The sequence below is a fragment of the Fonsecaea multimorphosa genome (genome assembly GCF_000836435.1).
Source record: "Fonsecaea multimorphosa CBS 102226 unplaced genomic scaffold supercont1.8, whole genome shotgun sequence".
NCBI classification, from domain to species: domain Eukaryota; kingdom Fungi; phylum Ascomycota; class Eurotiomycetes; order Chaetothyriales; family Herpotrichiellaceae; genus Fonsecaea; species Fonsecaea multimorphosa.
Genome location: NW_015971642.1, coordinates 1,153,750 through 1,168,629, shown reverse-complemented (window position 1 = coordinate 1,168,629; position 14,880 = coordinate 1,153,750). Strand labels below are relative to the sequence as shown.

Genomic DNA, 14,880 nt, shown 5'->3' with positions numbered 1-14,880 from the left:
CTCCAGGTCGTGGCAAGCTGGAGGGTTCGGGGTGTGGAGCTCGGCGGCGTAATGTCGGTCGTGTCTTTGTGCAACCAGGCCAGCAGCAGACTCGCTCGCCGCCTTAACAATGTTGGTCGAAGTCGATTGTGATATGCAACTGAGGCATAAGTTCAAAACACCAACCACGTGCTTGTCTCCAAGTCGTGCACTCCAGCTGCTTGTAAACTCGTATTGGTGTTTCTAAGAGGGCCCAGTCCATTTCCATTGACGATCGCTCAGAGCACAACCAACAGAAGTACAAGTGGTTAAGGAGAGCAGTTGAGCTGCTGCTATTAACTTCCTTGACCCTCTTTCCGAGCAAAGCTAGTATATAGACATCTGCTTGCAGAAAGCTATAGGCGTGGACAGGAATGAATCCGTGACTTTGGGAAGAGTCGACAGATCTGATGATTGTGCATCCTACCTATCCTATGAACGGGAGCGATACTACATGCTTCTGTCGAACTCACTTAAATTCAATGGGTTGCAGACTGTTGCGTGCAGCATCCACATAGGGATGTTTTGAACTGTTGATACGACAGAAGAGCCCGCTCAGATCTACAATAGATTGAATGTGTAGAAACGAACTAGATGATCAGTCTAGAGCGAGGAATCACACTCTATCTTTGTTGAAGGGTAGACGCACTAGGATGGTATAAGTTATAACTTGGGCTCGGGAGCACGTCTGGCCAAGTCAATCGCCAATCTCGCCCAAATGGTATCCTTGAACTTTTGGTCATGTTCCAGAACTGCATTATACTTCGCCGAGACATACAGAACTGAAATGCCGCGGGTGAGTTACAGCTGCGCTCTCTCACCCATTCCCCGGCCCGTCGGAATTGCCTAATTCATGGGTCCGGCTCCAGACAACTACGTAACAGCAAGCCTCGCAAATCGACCTTAGGTTGTGAAGGAAGAGCCCCATTTCGAAATTGACAAGCCTTGAAAAATCTCACTTGGCTTTGTAAGGAGCTAATTACATGGTACTATTGGGACATAAATCCTTCGAGGTATCACCCAGGGTACAGCAACTGCTGAACAGGAAAGTAGCCTTGGACAGATTCGTCTCCCACTGTCTGCAGCCTTCCCCGCAAACTACTCAACATGGCACCAAACTTTGGCGAACTTTCAGAACAAGCAGCTCTCGGCAAAAAGCTCAGCGGTGAATTTCTGGGAGAAAAGTTCCTTGACAATGTGCTCGCTAATATGGTATGTGACCTTAGGAGGCGAATATCACCCCAAAAAGCCTTCAACCAAGTCAACTTTCTCCCAGAACATGAGGACGTCTCACGACTAACACAGGCGTGCATTAGAAGGACGATATTTTCACAAAAACAAGCATGGAGTACATTTGGGAGACATGTTTCGCTGCCTATGCAAGGCCAGGCTTGGAATGGAAGGAGCGGTCACTGATGAATATCGCCATGTTGATTGCCCTGGGTAGGGGTCCCGAGCTGCGCATTCATATCCGTGCTGCCGTGAACAATGGATTTTCCGAGGAGAAAGTCTGTGAAGCTATCCGCCATGCAATGATCTATTGTGGTGTTCCAGCTGGACGAGATGCTATGATTATTGCAAGCGAAGTGTTTGCTGAATTAAAGGCATCAGGAGAGTATCCCAAAAAAGCATGACATTTGGCTATGTGTACAGTCGCTACATCTTACACCGCGGGTCTGTGTCAAAGAAGGCATTCCATAGAGACGTAGCGCCACCTTCATTGGTGGGAAAATCAAGTAATCACCCCAGCATACGATGATGACGGACCAGCTTTATGTGTGCCGTTTTCTCTGCTCTCTCCATGGTAGCTGAACAACTGAACAAGACAATCTAAAATTGCAGCCGTTGAGCAGCCAGTTACCCGCCCGAGGTTGAATTTGCCATGTTCCATTTCTCCTTGCCATTCTGCTCCCTCCTGGGCCGTGTAATTGGATTTCCGGTCCGAGGAATCTGCAGCTCCCAGCGGAAGCCCAGAGTCCACGCTGTAAACCCCAGCGTCTATAAATTTCCCCAGACCCCACATAATAATAACACTTGAGACTGGCCTTTCTGAGGCATTGACTTGCAATACGTAATATATCCGCGCATCAAAACTATTCATCATGTCATATACTTACAAAGGGCCTGTCGATGCCGGCGCTCCTGTCGATGAGAGTCGCATCAAGGGCAAGACCGCTATTGTCACTGGAGGTGAATTATAACCTGATCGAGCAGCTTCTGCATCAGCAAGATTAACGGGACTTCTCGCAGGCGCCAACGGAATAGGTGAATCTTATGTCCGACATCTCGTCAGAGCTGGGTAAGTAGCAACGTCGATGAGGAGCTAGCGATGTGAAACCTGACGAGGTTCAGAGCATTCGTTGCAGTCGCAGACATGGATGAAGCTCGGGGGAAAGTTCTGGAGAAGGAGCTGTGAGAATGAACTCCTATTTTCCAACCAGTAGAAATACTTATCTCGTCCAGTGGGATCAAGTTCTTCAAGTGCAACGTTAGTCACTGGTCGGACCAGCTGGCCGTGTTCAGAGCAACATTGTCGGCATCTCCGGCTGGCAGAATTGATATAGTCATCGCCAACGCAGGCATCAGCGGCGGTGACTCTGTCCACTTCAATGACCGTATGTGAGAGTAACAGCCTGGAAGGGTCCAAACTTGTTGCACAACAGGTTCGCGCTAACCCACTCACTCAGTCAGCCTTGATGAGCCGGAACAGCCAAAGCTGAATGTCCTCGACGTCAACCTCGTTGGCGCTCTATACACAATCAAGCTCGCCTTGTTCTACTTCCGCAAACAAAGCTCGAGCGGTCCAGTTCAAGACCAGAATCTGATCTTCACAGGAAGCACCGCAGGCTACATGGATTTTCCCGGTGCGCCACAGTACACGTCCTCCAAATACGGCCTTCGAGGTATCATGAAGTCGTTGAGGTGGACAGAAATTGAATTTGGCACCCGCACCAACTATATAGCCCCATGGTCCAGAGCTCTTGCCTCACTTCATGGTAGATTTTAGCGACTGATTGGTTTGGCAGGTTTGTGAGAACATCCATTACAAGCGAAACAGCGAAGCAGTTCCTCGATGCTTTGGGGACCGAGTTTGCCGATGTCGACGATGCGGGACGCTGTGTCATGAGAATCGTGTCGGACCCGAATGTCAATGGTAAGCATACCTTCCTTAAGGGGCCACGCCACCCAGTCATACATTAAAGGTGTCTCAGGTCGTGCGTTCGGTATCGTACCGCGCAGCATGGCCCCCCACGGGTTTTTTGATATAGACATCGACGACTACAAGGAGGGGACATTGTTGAACGACATGAATAAACTCGCTGCTGCAGCGACTCACCGTTCCAAGGTAAGGTTGTCCCATATTTCAGAGGCACATGAGCTAATGTCACTTCTCAGATCGACCCTAGTAAACAAAAGACAAACACCCAGTGGTAAAGACCAATGGCAAATCTGCTGTTTGGAACGTGACCACATCGAAAAATTGCATGCCTGGCAGTTGTGAACTCGCCAATAGGAAAGGCTGTAGCAGCTTTCCCATTGAAATAGCATTAAAAAGATATTGAGGTTCATTTCGTTTCTCTTTGGGGCCTATCCGAGCTGTATTTGCGTACATTGTTCCGGTCAGGTTCCTCTCGAAGCCGTCCAAACATTAGAGAGGCAGGGATAAAGTTTCCTTGGCGCGAGCATCTTCTAGAGGTTAATGATCGCGTGCAGGTGAGATTCACTTCTCCGCTGGGGACTGCATTTTGTTTGGGCCAGATCCCCGGACATGCTCTGAGCAGCTTGACATCTCGTGTTGTTAAACCCCTCGGGCGTGAATTTCGATGCAACGGCATGAAGTGCCATTCTCATGCGGCTGCTGAAATTTCACGGTCAAGACCCCGAGGACCGTCAATCATGCCTAGGTAGTTTCTGTGACGATACCTGTTCGCCGCGGCCCGTCCGGTTGCCCATCGGCCACCAGCAAGTGGCGACGCGCTCGCAGCCCTAAGCCATATCTCCACGGTCTGGCTAATTGTGGTGTGAAACATGATTCCAAAATGCGGCGTGATGTGTACATCCGATCCTGATCGAGGGGGAAAGCAAACGAAGGGCCAATTTGGGGCACTGAAAGAAAAGTTGAATAAAAGGCAATTCCTAGGACTACTGCTTTCAGGCACATAACTTTGGGACTTAAATTGGCTCAATCTTCTTGTGCAGATGTGACAGCAAATCATTGACAAGAGAAACTTCAATTCTGGGATTCGGCATTCCCCCCACAATATCAGAGATGGGCGAGGACTCTATCCGTGCAGAGTCAGCCTCGCGCAAGGCTAACATAGCTCTATGTCCCAGGATAGCCTTCACCCCCCGCAGGAAGCTCAAGGTCATCACGGTCGGGTGTGGATTCTCGGCCCTGATCTTCGCACACAAGCTACAACACCAATATCCAGAGTTCCAGCAACTGATATCGCACAAGATTTTCGAGTCAAGGAGTGACATTGGCGGTACTTGGCTAGTGAATCGCTACCCTGGTGTACAGTGCGACGTGCCCGCTCATGTATATGTACGTCTCTCTCTTCTCTGGATTTTCGACGCGATGGGGGGGTTGACTGTGTGTTAATAGGCCTTTCCCTTTGATCCGAAACCTGACTGGAGTCATTTCTACGCAACGGGACAGGACATCCAGGCCTATGTGAAACAAACGACCGAGAAGTGGAACCTTGATCGAGATGTGTACCTTAACCACAAGGTTACAGAAACTGTCTGGCGTGAAGATCTCGGACAATGGCAGGTGACGGTCGAAAACGGCGGCCGGACATTCGTCGAATACGCCGACTTTCTGGTATCAGGTCAAGGTGTATTAAAGTAAGACTCATCATGGATGATTTCATATGTCAGGGGTGTTTCTAATATTTCTAGTAAGTGGCGTTGGCCGGATGTTAAAGGCCTAAGTGCCTTCAAGGGCCACAAATGCCATTCTGCTGCTTGGGACGAAAACTACGACTATTCCAACAAGAGGATCGCCGTCATTGGAAACGGATCGTCAGGCGTTCAAATGGTGCCTGCGCTTGCTCGCCTTCCTGGGACCACCATTTATGCCTTTCAAAGGAGTCCCAACTACGTCTACACTCATCTCTCACCAGCAAGGTTGCTCGGCCGCGAGGATGACAGCGAAAACCCGCCCTTCACGGAAGAGGACAAGGCTCGATTCCGCGACGACAAGGAGTTCCACCGAAACTATCGTCGGAAAATCATTCATGGGATCAACTCATCTTTCAAATTGGTTAGTGAAACAGTAAGATCTACTTCCCACCACGATAGCTAACATGTAAGTCACAGTTCTCCAAGGGTTCGGCGGAAAACGCGGCAGTGACAGAGGCGGCTCGGAAACAAATGGCGGAAAAGCTCAACCACGACCCTGAACTGTGTGCGAAGCTGATCCCAGAGTGGAGTCTTGGCTGTCGTCGCATCACTCCCGGAGAAGGCTATCTGGAATCTTTCATGAAGCCCAACGTCGACCTGGTGACCAGCGGGGTCGTCCAGGCCACCGAAAATTCCGTCATCACGGCCGATGGTCGAGAGTTCGAGGTCGACGTGATCGCCTGCGCTACAGGATTTGACGTTTCTCTAACGCCCTCGTGGAACATGGTTGGACGAAACGGCGTCAATCTGAACAAGGAGTGGGCTATTGACCCGGAGTCGTACCTTTCGGTGGCGGCGCGCGACATGCCCAACTATTTCATCTTCCTCGGCCCCAACGCTGTCATTGCACACGGCTCATTGCTCGAATCGATCAACTGGACCGCCGACTATATCTTGAAGTGGTTGCGCAAAGTTGCCACTGAAAACATCAAGTCCATTACCCCCAAAAGCGCAGTGGTCGATGAGCTTATCAAGTATGGAGACGAAGTGCACAAGACGCTAATCTGGACTGATAGTTGCACGAGTTGGTTTAAACGGAATGTGCCAGATGGTCGTGTCACTGCCGCATTTGCAGGAAGTGCCTTGTTGTTTCGCAGACTGATTGGCGAGATACGTGGAGAGGATTTTGACATTGAATACTGGAGCGCTAACCGCTGGTCTTTCATGGGCACGGGCTTCACAGAGTACGAACTGAACCCGGACAATGACTTAGCATACTATATAGAACATTAGCCCATTTCCCCACCCTATTAAGCGCCAAGATTGAATGTGAACAGGGCTAGGTCTTCTCTCGTGGCCTCTTTATTCACTTAATAGTCTATCGGCAACTATCAGGGAGAAAAGGATAAAATGCAGAACGAAAGCAAGCAAATATAGCATGAGAAAGAGAAGTGCAAGGGCTCGTCACTTGGTTCGTAAACAAGCTTAATGTCGCTGAAGTTCCAATTCTCGGTCATTTCAGCGTTTAGGGGCCACAGGCCTCCTTTCGGCGTTTGAAAAACTATTCATTCTGCATAGGGTCTCAAACAGAGTTCTTCGAGCACCATCTAGATGATAATTATGGATTTCGTTTATTGTTCAAGCCTGCCAAGGCGACAAGGGACTGTATTTTTCTCTATTCGAGGGAGCTTTCTCGGAAGTGAAATCCATCAGGTTCAGCTGTTCCGGCCTTCTTTTTCGGCCATTTAAATCACGGGGGTCAGACATTCCACCGCTCTTGCAATCCTGGCGTATTCGTAAGTACACCTGATTTTCCGTGATGGGAAACCTTGCAGCTTTGCCATAGGAGGCCGAGGAGAAAACTAGCGTCTCTGCTCGCGCGAGCTCAAACATCCGGCTCCAAACGTGACAACTAACCTTGAGCCGGTCGGGCCGGTTGGCGTTCATGGGAGAATACTCGGTAGACTATGTCATACTAGGCTGGAGGCTCTTTGTGGCCCGAATTCGGATCCAACGACGAGGCCGAATAACGCAACTTACCCACAAACAGACCTGAATGCCTTCCAACTCACTCCTTGTGAGATGCATTACACACCTGTTTTCCATGAATGATATAGAAATCCTAGCATCAGCGCGTGGCATGCCTACGGCTTCTATTTTTGCACCAACATACTTGGATTTAAATCTGTATACTTGGCACAATGGCAGCAGATATTGGATTCATCGGTAAGTGTGGCGCTCTGTGCGGACGTCATTCAAGCCTCGACAGAACTAACAGAGAGATTAGGCATCGGGAACATGGGGTTTCACATGGCTGGAAATATTCGCAGCAAGATGGACCGATCATCCACACTCCACATTTTTGATGTCAACAACGCGTCATGTCAAGATTTCGTGCACAAGTTTGGGGATCTTGGCCCTGTGAGGATTGCAAAGTCGTCGAAAGAGGTTGCGGAAGCTTCCAAAACCGTCCTTTCAATGGTGCCGATGGATCAGCATTGCCGAGCGGTTTATCTCGATCCTGAGACTGGGGTCATTGCGGCTCGCGCCGATCAAGATCGGTTAATCCTAGAGTGCAGCACTATCAGTATTGCAACGGCTCAAGAGGTAGGGAAAGCAGTCATGGAGGCTGGCCGTGGGAGGTATATCGACACACCAGTCTCCGGGGGTGTCGGCGGCGCCGAGGCTGGTTCGCTGTCATTCTTCATCGGATACCCGAATGCGGCAACAGACAACGATCCGCTCGTCCAACACATCAAAACCGTGATCGGTTGGATGGGCGCGGCTGAACGGATCAACTTCTGCGGCTTTCTCGGAGGAGGACTCGTGAGCAAGATTGCCAACAACTACATGGGTCTCTGCAACCTTGCCGCCGCCGCGCAGGGCATGGCGTTTGGGATACGGCACGGCATGAATCCGGAGACCCTGTTTCGATGCATCAAAGGATCCAGCGGCGACTCGTGGATCTTGAATTTCTCGCCACCGGTGCCGGGCGTTGTTGCGAAAAGTGCCGCGAGCAATGGTTTCCGCGCTGGGTTCAGACCTAGCTTGTGCGTCAAGGACGTTTCCCTTGCCATCAAAGCGGCGCGGGAAGTCGGGATCAACGCGACCATGGGAGAAATGGCCCTCAAGGAGTATGAGAGAGCGGATCAAGATCCTAGGACGACTAGTCTTGACTGTTCGTCCATTTGGCTACACATCAATGGCCAAGTCGATGCTTTCTCCGAATCGAAATGAAGATATCCTGGCGGTTGTTTCCAAGTTTTTGGTAGTCTCAACTACCCAGTCAGGATAACTCAAAAAAAGAAAGGCACGTCTTAAAATGTCAATAATGCTCAGTGCCTCCATCTACTGCTTGAAGAAGACCAGCACTAAAATACTCTTGTCACCGGCCTACCCGAGGACTTTTCTCATAAGTCAAGGTACTGTTGTGTGGTGCAGGATCTGGTAACCAGCGAGAAACTCATACGGCCGCTTGTGATGCCTATGGTAGATTGCATCCATACATAGTCGAATGAGACCGGTGTCGATCCAAAGATGCTTGAGACCAGAAATCGATTTGAAGGGTTCAAGCGGCTTTTGAGAAGCATTGCGAAAGAATGGTCAACCAGTTCGAAAACTCGAAATGTAATCTTTAAAAGTCACTTGCTGAGTTGAGATCTATCATCTATATTCCGGCAATTCTTTCAATCTAAGAGATTTTACCACTTCCCGGGTACTGGGCGCTCAACCCGCCTTGTTTGATATCACTCTTTGCAGCATACACCTCATCCGTGACCGGATCGTACCAATCCAGCCCGCCGAAAGAGGTGGCCTCGTGAGACATGAAGCTCCCGTCGTCTGCGCCATGCCAATGGATACCGCCAGGAGGGCACCAGACAATATCGCCGACCGCGATCCTTCGGGGCTTCTCGCCTTGATCACAGACCCATCCCAAGCCGGCAGTGACCTTGAGCAGCTGCCCTCCTTCGTGTTTGTGCCAGTGGGTGCGTGCGCAGGGCTGAAAGTTGACGTGGACCATCGTGATGTCCTTGCGCATCAGGACCGGGTCGAGATAGACTTGTCCTCCAGCGAAGGTGGCCAGCTGCGTGTTGCCGTTGATCGAGGCCGCGCCTGCCCGTCCATTGGTCACGAATACCGATGTGGGAGGCTTCTCGTTGGTGTCTCTTGTCTTGATCTCGGCAGGCATGGCGGAAGGTGGAAGGTGTGGCTTTTGTGATCGACTGGGGGAACTTTTGTGTCTGCAGTATTGTCAATGGGAACGCCCTTCATACTCAACGGTATACCCATGATGTATTTGAACAGAGGCGATTGACTCGCTCAGTCCTCGTATGGTCGATTCATTGGTCGGCGGGAGCCCTGTGCCGACGGCAATCTCAAAATGCCGTCGCCATGAAACCGCGGCTATATGGGGAGACGTTGTAGAACTGACGTTCCAACAGAGAGCCTCCACCTGGCTTATGGGGCTATTGAAGCGTACCATCCCGTGACGTCCGCTCAAACTTATCAGCTCCCAAGATTGAGGGGGTGAAAGGCTCCGGAAGTTGGTCCACTGCAGGTAGGCCCGACTCTGGCCCCTGTGTGAGCCCCTTTGCCCACGGGCCGAACAGATATTGCAAACCAAGGGTGCTTTCGTTATACCAACCCCATATTTTGGAGTTGTTATGGGAGTCTTATTAATCATGATTTCTGATGCTCGGGCAGTCTCGAAGAGCATCTCAGTTGCATCGCATGATTGATAGTTGAGTTGGTCCGAGACAGACCACATTCTTTCAGGATCCACATATCGCGATTCCTAGACTTTGAGTGTATCTTTCAAAACAGATCTCATAAATCATGGCCACAGAGACTTTACCAAAGACAATGCTGGCCTGGCAGAAGCATCTCCCGAGCACCACGCCGGTGAGTTGAGCAGAGTTGCCACCTTTTTGATCCACTTAAAAGATGGGACGTGTGCGACGCTGAGCATAAGCACATAGGTTCGAGTGGAAGTCCCAGTCCCCACCCCAGAAGGGGACGAGATCCTCGTTCAGGTTCTCGCCGCTGGATGTAAGTGTACACCTTCTCTCATCTGATCAACTAGTGCTGAAGTCAACGTGATTAGTGTGTCACAGCGACTACTCGATGAAGGAGGCGAAGGCTCTTCCACCGGAGTTCCTCAACAAGAAGAGCAAATTCACTTATGTGAGTGAGACTGTCAAATAGCCCCTCCTCGCTTTTTGATCGTGGCTCTTGCTTTTATCCTCTTAACGACCTCTCGGCAGGGCCATGAGGGCTGTGGCAAGATTGTTGCTTTGGGGCCGGACGTCAAAAAGTTCCAGGTTGGCGATGTCGTGGCTATGATGTGTGTTCCTGGCTGTGGGAAATCGACCTGTCACCAGTGCTCTCACGGTGCTTCTCAGATCTGCATGCAAGGCCTGCGCTACGGAGGTGGCGATGATGGCTTTAACGCCGCCTACACCAAGGTGCGAGAGATCGCAGCAGTCAAGGTCCCTGAAGGGGTCGATCCGGCTGCAGGCGCTGTAGCCACCGATGCGTGCATGACGGCCTACCACACCGTCGTCGGTCGAGCGGCGGTCAAGAAGGACGAGACGGTTTTGATCTTCGGACTCGGCGGGTTGGGCTTCAATGCTCTCCAAGTTGTTCTCCATATCGGTGCCCGCGCTGTGGTTGTCGACCAACGACAGGCTGTGCTGGACGAGGCTTTGAAATTGGGCGTCAAGCCGGAAGATATCGTCCCTGCCGGCACCACTGATGTTCCTGGATGGGTCAAAGACCACAATATATCGATCGACAAGGTCATTGACTTTGTTGTGGTGCCCGACACATTTAAGGCCGGCATACTAAGCGGTAAGTCTTACTCTTCCCCGACTGCAAACCCTTAAATTTATTATATTGAGTTGACACACTGTAAACGTATATAGTTCGTCTTTCAGGAACTGTAGTTCTCGTGGGCCTGTTGAGCCCCGAAGTGCCGTTGACATCTCCCATTGTGGTCCGACGGGAGCTCAACATCCTAGGTAGCTATGCGGGCACCATCCAGGACGTGGAAGCATGTCTTGACCTAATCAAAAGAAAGGTCATCGTCCCTCAGGTTGTTAAGGGAAGTCTGAAGCATTTCCCTACCTTGCTAGAGGATCTCCACCATGGCAAGATTAAGGGCAGAGTTGCCATGATTCCAGAAGGCCTTGAGAGCCATTGACATGGATGGGATCAAATAGGAAAAGCCAATTTGCTGGAAGCTCAAAGCATCCTTCTTTTGACCTGCAAAGGTTATGAAAGAGCTTTCACCTGCCACTTTCCTCCTTCCGCTGTACAAAATGACTAATGATCATCAAGTTGAACATCTGTAGATTCCAGATGATACCCCGACAACAGGTCAACTATGTTTATTCGTAGCGCCAGCGCCTCTACCGGTGTGTGCTACTCCGTGATATCTATCGGAAGTCATCTGCTGCAATGATCGTCCAGCTCCATTGATTGCAGTCAAACTAGATTCTGTGGTGGCCTACACTGCAGAAAGGTAGCTATCATCTTCATTCCAAAGCCTGTGTAAAGTCCTGCAAGAACAACCAGCGAGCCTTATTGTCGCAGTCCTTTGCCTTCCAGTTCTTCAGGGTCCCGTGTGGATACCACTCAATCCCGACCCGTGAATCCAGCAAAGTCGCGTCATGAGCGATGATGACGAAAACATTGTCCACAGCATCGAACTCCTGCATGAGCTCACATGAGTGGTCGGCGTCTGGTTTGTTGTGTGGGATCTCATCGTGAAGGTGGTAGAAAGGCTCGTTTGCCTTCTTGTGCGGATGGATCGACTCAAAGATGTGGCCGGGGCAGGCTGAAGAGTATTTGGCAACGTAGGGAGACGGCGAGATGTCTTTGGGAAGAGGAAGGTATTCAGTTGGTCTGAATTCTCCACCATGGTGGGCAGTGTCCGCTCCCATCAAGATGAAGGTATCTTCAGGATCACCCTCTCGAGCTGATGTCACACGGGCGAGACCAACCACGTGCCCAACAGCATGGCCAGGGGCATCAAGGATATAAAAGGACCCGTCTCCGAAATAGTCGATACCTCTGTAATTACCGATTTTCAGTGTCGGCCCCTTGGCAAAGTCAATTTCTTCGCACTCGCGACCCGCAAAGTCACTCTCGAGAAGAGGCGATTCGCTGTTGTCAGGATAAGCCGGGTAGAAAGTATCCTTCAATCCCGGCCCTGCGATCAACTTGGTGCTGTGAGGGAAGGTCGAAACGTCGCCAGTGTGGTCGAAATGCCAATGGCTCCAAATGACCGCTTCGATCGAGCCGCCGGCGACATCAGTCCCATTTTCTTGCAAAATCTCGGCCACGTTCTTTTTGGCGTCCATTGCCCAGCCAGGCCCTGAGATGAGTTTCATGACGGCGGGAGGGTGACTCTGCCAGTCCTTTCGCATTCCCAGATCAAACAGGATTTTCCGGCTGGACTTTTGCTGCTCGACCAAGAAGCTGAACGCTGGGACTTTGAGATGTTCGTGTCCAGGCATCGGTGGATGCATGAAAAGGCCGACCGGGGCTTGGATGAAGGAGGTAGTATCAATGATTGAAACTCTTGCAGAAGCACCGCCAGGAATGCTTAGCGCAGGAGCAGCCTTGGCCGGGTGAAGCGTGGGCGCCATTCCTCTGGTTGTTTTGCTTGAGGAGTTAGAATAGAGTCGGAAAGCGGTTGACTGACGGTGTAGTCAATAGCTGCTAGAATGTCCAAGTGTGATTTGGCAGGATAAAACACAAACAAATGTTAGAGCGCACAAACCAGCCATCTGCGTAGACCACCTATCATATATGCCCTCCATATTTTCTTTTGACACAAAGGTTCGCCGAGTGACGCTACAGCAGATCTCTCTTGTTAGCCGGCCGAGCGGTTCACCCACGGCCCGGAGTATGGCTCGGCCGGGGAAATCCCCACGGGCCACCCCAATGGAGCAGTCTTTCCCAGACATGTATGAGTCTAGCCTTTCTTGTCTCGATCATCGTCTGCCGGGAGTTAGATAGTTGCGCTGCCAGTTAGGTCCACAAGTTCGAGGGCTGGTAGCCTGGACCGCATGCCTGGTAGTATCAATAGGCGGAGGAGTGTTGCCAAGGCCAGATTAGATTACCTCGTACCGGCGTGAGATTCATAAAGGCCAAATACCTAGTAGGGAAGGGCTCATTCCCTGCTCGACATGGCAAGCCAGGTAGCAGGAAGGTAAGCTTGTTCGTTGGCTTGCCTTTGAAGAAGGGCTCAGAGAGCTCATTTGGAGCATCTGCCCATCCCTTTCATGGTTGTTGTGGCCCGTAGTGCCATCCATTGATGGTGACAGGAGAGACGGAGGCGCCAAAGAGGGATGGTGATGAGTGACGAGTGATGAATGGTGGCTTTGTGCCCCTCATTTAGTGCCTCTCAATACCCCACGTTTTTGGCTGGTGAGGGAATTCGTGGGGTCTCCGCAGAAACGAAGCACCGAGCCACTCACACCACCTGCTCTGGCAAGGTCACCTGAAGGCCACCTGTCGAACTCTCTTTGTCCTTCCTTCACCCTTCCCTTCAATCAATCACCGCAGCCCAGCCAGCACACCATCACAAAGACCCTACGAAAGACCTATCAACCACTCAAACACAACCAAACCTCTATAACACTCTTCATCTACTCAAGGCACATCTCTCCTTCTCTACTTCCCCACCCAAACATATACCCACCAGCAGCCGGCAAGATGAGTGCGATTCAGGACACCAACGAGACCAACGAGCCCATCCAGGTCCTCTTCACCATGCACGATGGCATGGACCTCCTTGACTTTGCCGGCCCGCTTGAAGTTCTCACCCATGCCCAATACAATCCCACTGACCCAGGTGTGTAGAACACTTTCTCCCCCTTCCTTCCCTCAAGCCCCGCGCGGTCACACGAGCTGACACACGAGCACCGTGCAGAAAGCAAAGCATTCGACGTCACCTTCGCCGCCGCGCAGGAACACGTCCTGACCGCCCAGGGGGTCACATTGACGGCGCACGTCTCATTCAAAGAAGCACACAAACGCCTGCGGGAATTCGACGTCCTGGTCGTCCCAGGAGGCAAGGAAAAATGCATGCAAGTCCTCAAGGACAAGGCCGAGCCCACACAGATCATCAAGGCCTTCGCCGACGCCCAGACCGCCGACCCAGGTAGAGAACGGACCGTGCTGGCCGTGGACACGGCGGCGCTCTTCCTGGCGAGCCAGGGCCTTTTGCAAGGATTGGCGGGCACCACACACCCGGACTTCTACATCAAATTGGAAAAGGAGTGCCAGGACGCCGCCGCCAGGGACATGGGCGAGCGCACCGACGTCATGGAGGAGCGCTATGTGGTCAACAACGCCCGCTTCGACCTGGGCGAGAACCTCGACGAAAACCCCTACGTGTTCAAGAAGAACCGTAAGGGCAGCAACGCCCGCAAAGGGTCACTGGCCAGGCGGGAGAGCAACCTGAAGCACGAGAACCTGGTGCGTCGCCAGAGCATGAAGCTGGGCGGCATGCGTGTCATCACCAGCGGCGGCACCATCAGCGGCATCGACGCTAGCCTGTACCTCGTGAGCGCCCTGGTCAGCCACGAGACGGCCCAAGAGGTCGCCCGCGTCATGGGATACGAGTGGGTCAAGGGCGTTGTTGTGGACGCAATTGATGTCTAGATTTTTAGACTGGTCCTATGGAAGAAAAATGGGATCCCTACGGATAGGACATGAATGCATTGAATCGAAGATGCTGACGGACTTTGGGAAGAGACGACCCATAGCAGCCTATGGGATCAAAGAAAGTGCAAGTGCAAGAACCAAGAATGTAACGATGGATAAGGCATAAATGTACTGAGAACGCTGGGATGGGAAAACAATCTTTTTCACCAGAGAATGGAATTGGTGCATTGACTTTCCTTGCAGATGGAATACAGACAGCACTTGAAGAGAAAACTTTGAAGCAATACGGATACGGGGTATTTCTCGACCACCTGCACTCACCCATGACCGAATGCCTTC

General features: G+C 51.4%; 8 protein-coding genes across 8 annotated transcripts; 6 read left to right on the top strand and 2 right to left on the bottom strand.

The window, feature by feature from the left end:
- Nucleotides 1-1,125: 1,125 nt before the first annotated feature.
- Nucleotides 1,126-1,652, top strand: Z520_05138 (uncharacterized protein; the record flags this gene model as incomplete). The annotated part of the gene is made up of 2 exons (XM_016775642.1): nt 1,126-1,230; nt 1,335-1,652. The coding sequence occupies 2 exons, from the start codon at nt 1,126-1,128 to the stop codon at nt 1,650-1,652; spliced, it is 423 nt and encodes a 140-aa protein (XP_016633685.1).
- Nucleotides 1,653-2,120: 468 nt separating this feature from the next.
- Z520_05137 (uncharacterized protein) lies at nt 2,121-3,453 on the top strand (the record flags this gene model as incomplete). The annotated part of the gene is made up of 8 exons (XM_016775641.1): nt 2,121-2,208; nt 2,269-2,317; nt 2,371-2,430; nt 2,482-2,633; nt 2,706-2,988; nt 3,045-3,172; nt 3,231-3,364; nt 3,415-3,453. The coding sequence occupies 8 exons, from the start codon at nt 2,121-2,123 to the stop codon at nt 3,451-3,453; spliced, it is 933 nt and encodes a 310-aa protein (XP_016633684.1).
- Nucleotides 3,454-4,288: 835 nt separating this feature from the next.
- Z520_05136 (uncharacterized protein) lies at nt 4,289-6,156 on the top strand (the record flags this gene model as incomplete). Its single annotated transcript, XM_016775640.1, has 4 exons — nt 4,289-4,564; nt 4,625-4,866; nt 4,921-5,284; nt 5,341-6,156. The coding sequence occupies 4 exons, from the start codon at nt 4,289-4,291 to the stop codon at nt 6,154-6,156; spliced, it is 1,698 nt and encodes a 565-aa protein (XP_016633683.1).
- Nucleotides 6,157-7,064: 908 nt separating this feature from the next.
- Z520_05135 (uncharacterized protein) lies at nt 7,065-8,100 on the top strand (the record flags this gene model as incomplete). Its single annotated transcript, XM_016775639.1, has 2 exons — nt 7,065-7,089; nt 7,151-8,100. 2 exons carry the CDS (start codon nt 7,065-7,067, stop codon nt 8,098-8,100), a joined length of 975 nt encoding a protein of 324 aa, XP_016633682.1.
- A 454-nt stretch (nt 8,101-8,554) lies between these two features.
- Z520_05134 (uncharacterized protein) lies at nt 8,555-9,052 on the bottom strand (the record flags this gene model as incomplete). The annotated part of the gene is made up of 1 exon (XM_016775638.1): nt 8,555-9,052. The coding sequence occupies one exon, from the start codon at nt 9,050-9,052 to the stop codon at nt 8,555-8,557; it is 498 nt and encodes a 165-aa protein (XP_016633681.1).
- A 647-nt stretch (nt 9,053-9,699) lies between these two features.
- Nucleotides 9,700-11,065, top strand: Z520_05133 (uncharacterized protein; the record flags this gene model as incomplete). Its single annotated transcript, XM_016775637.1, has 5 exons — nt 9,700-9,765; nt 9,843-9,912; nt 9,968-10,047; nt 10,128-10,713; nt 10,788-11,065. 5 exons carry the CDS (start codon nt 9,700-9,702, stop codon nt 11,063-11,065), a joined length of 1,080 nt encoding a protein of 359 aa, XP_016633680.1.
- A 334-nt stretch (nt 11,066-11,399) lies between these two features.
- On the bottom strand, nt 11,400-12,515 carry Z520_05132 (uncharacterized protein; the record flags this gene model as incomplete). Its single annotated transcript, XM_016775636.1, has 1 exon — nt 11,400-12,515. One exon carries the CDS (start codon nt 12,513-12,515, stop codon nt 11,400-11,402), a length of 1,116 nt encoding a protein of 371 aa, XP_016633679.1.
- Nucleotides 12,516-13,587: 1,072 nt separating this feature from the next.
- On the top strand, nt 13,588-14,538 carry Z520_05131 (uncharacterized protein; the record flags this gene model as incomplete). The annotated part of the gene is made up of 2 exons (XM_016775635.1): nt 13,588-13,726; nt 13,805-14,538. 2 exons carry the CDS (start codon nt 13,588-13,590, stop codon nt 14,536-14,538), a joined length of 873 nt encoding a protein of 290 aa, XP_016633678.1.
- Between the last annotated feature and the right edge of the window lie 342 nt (nt 14,539-14,880).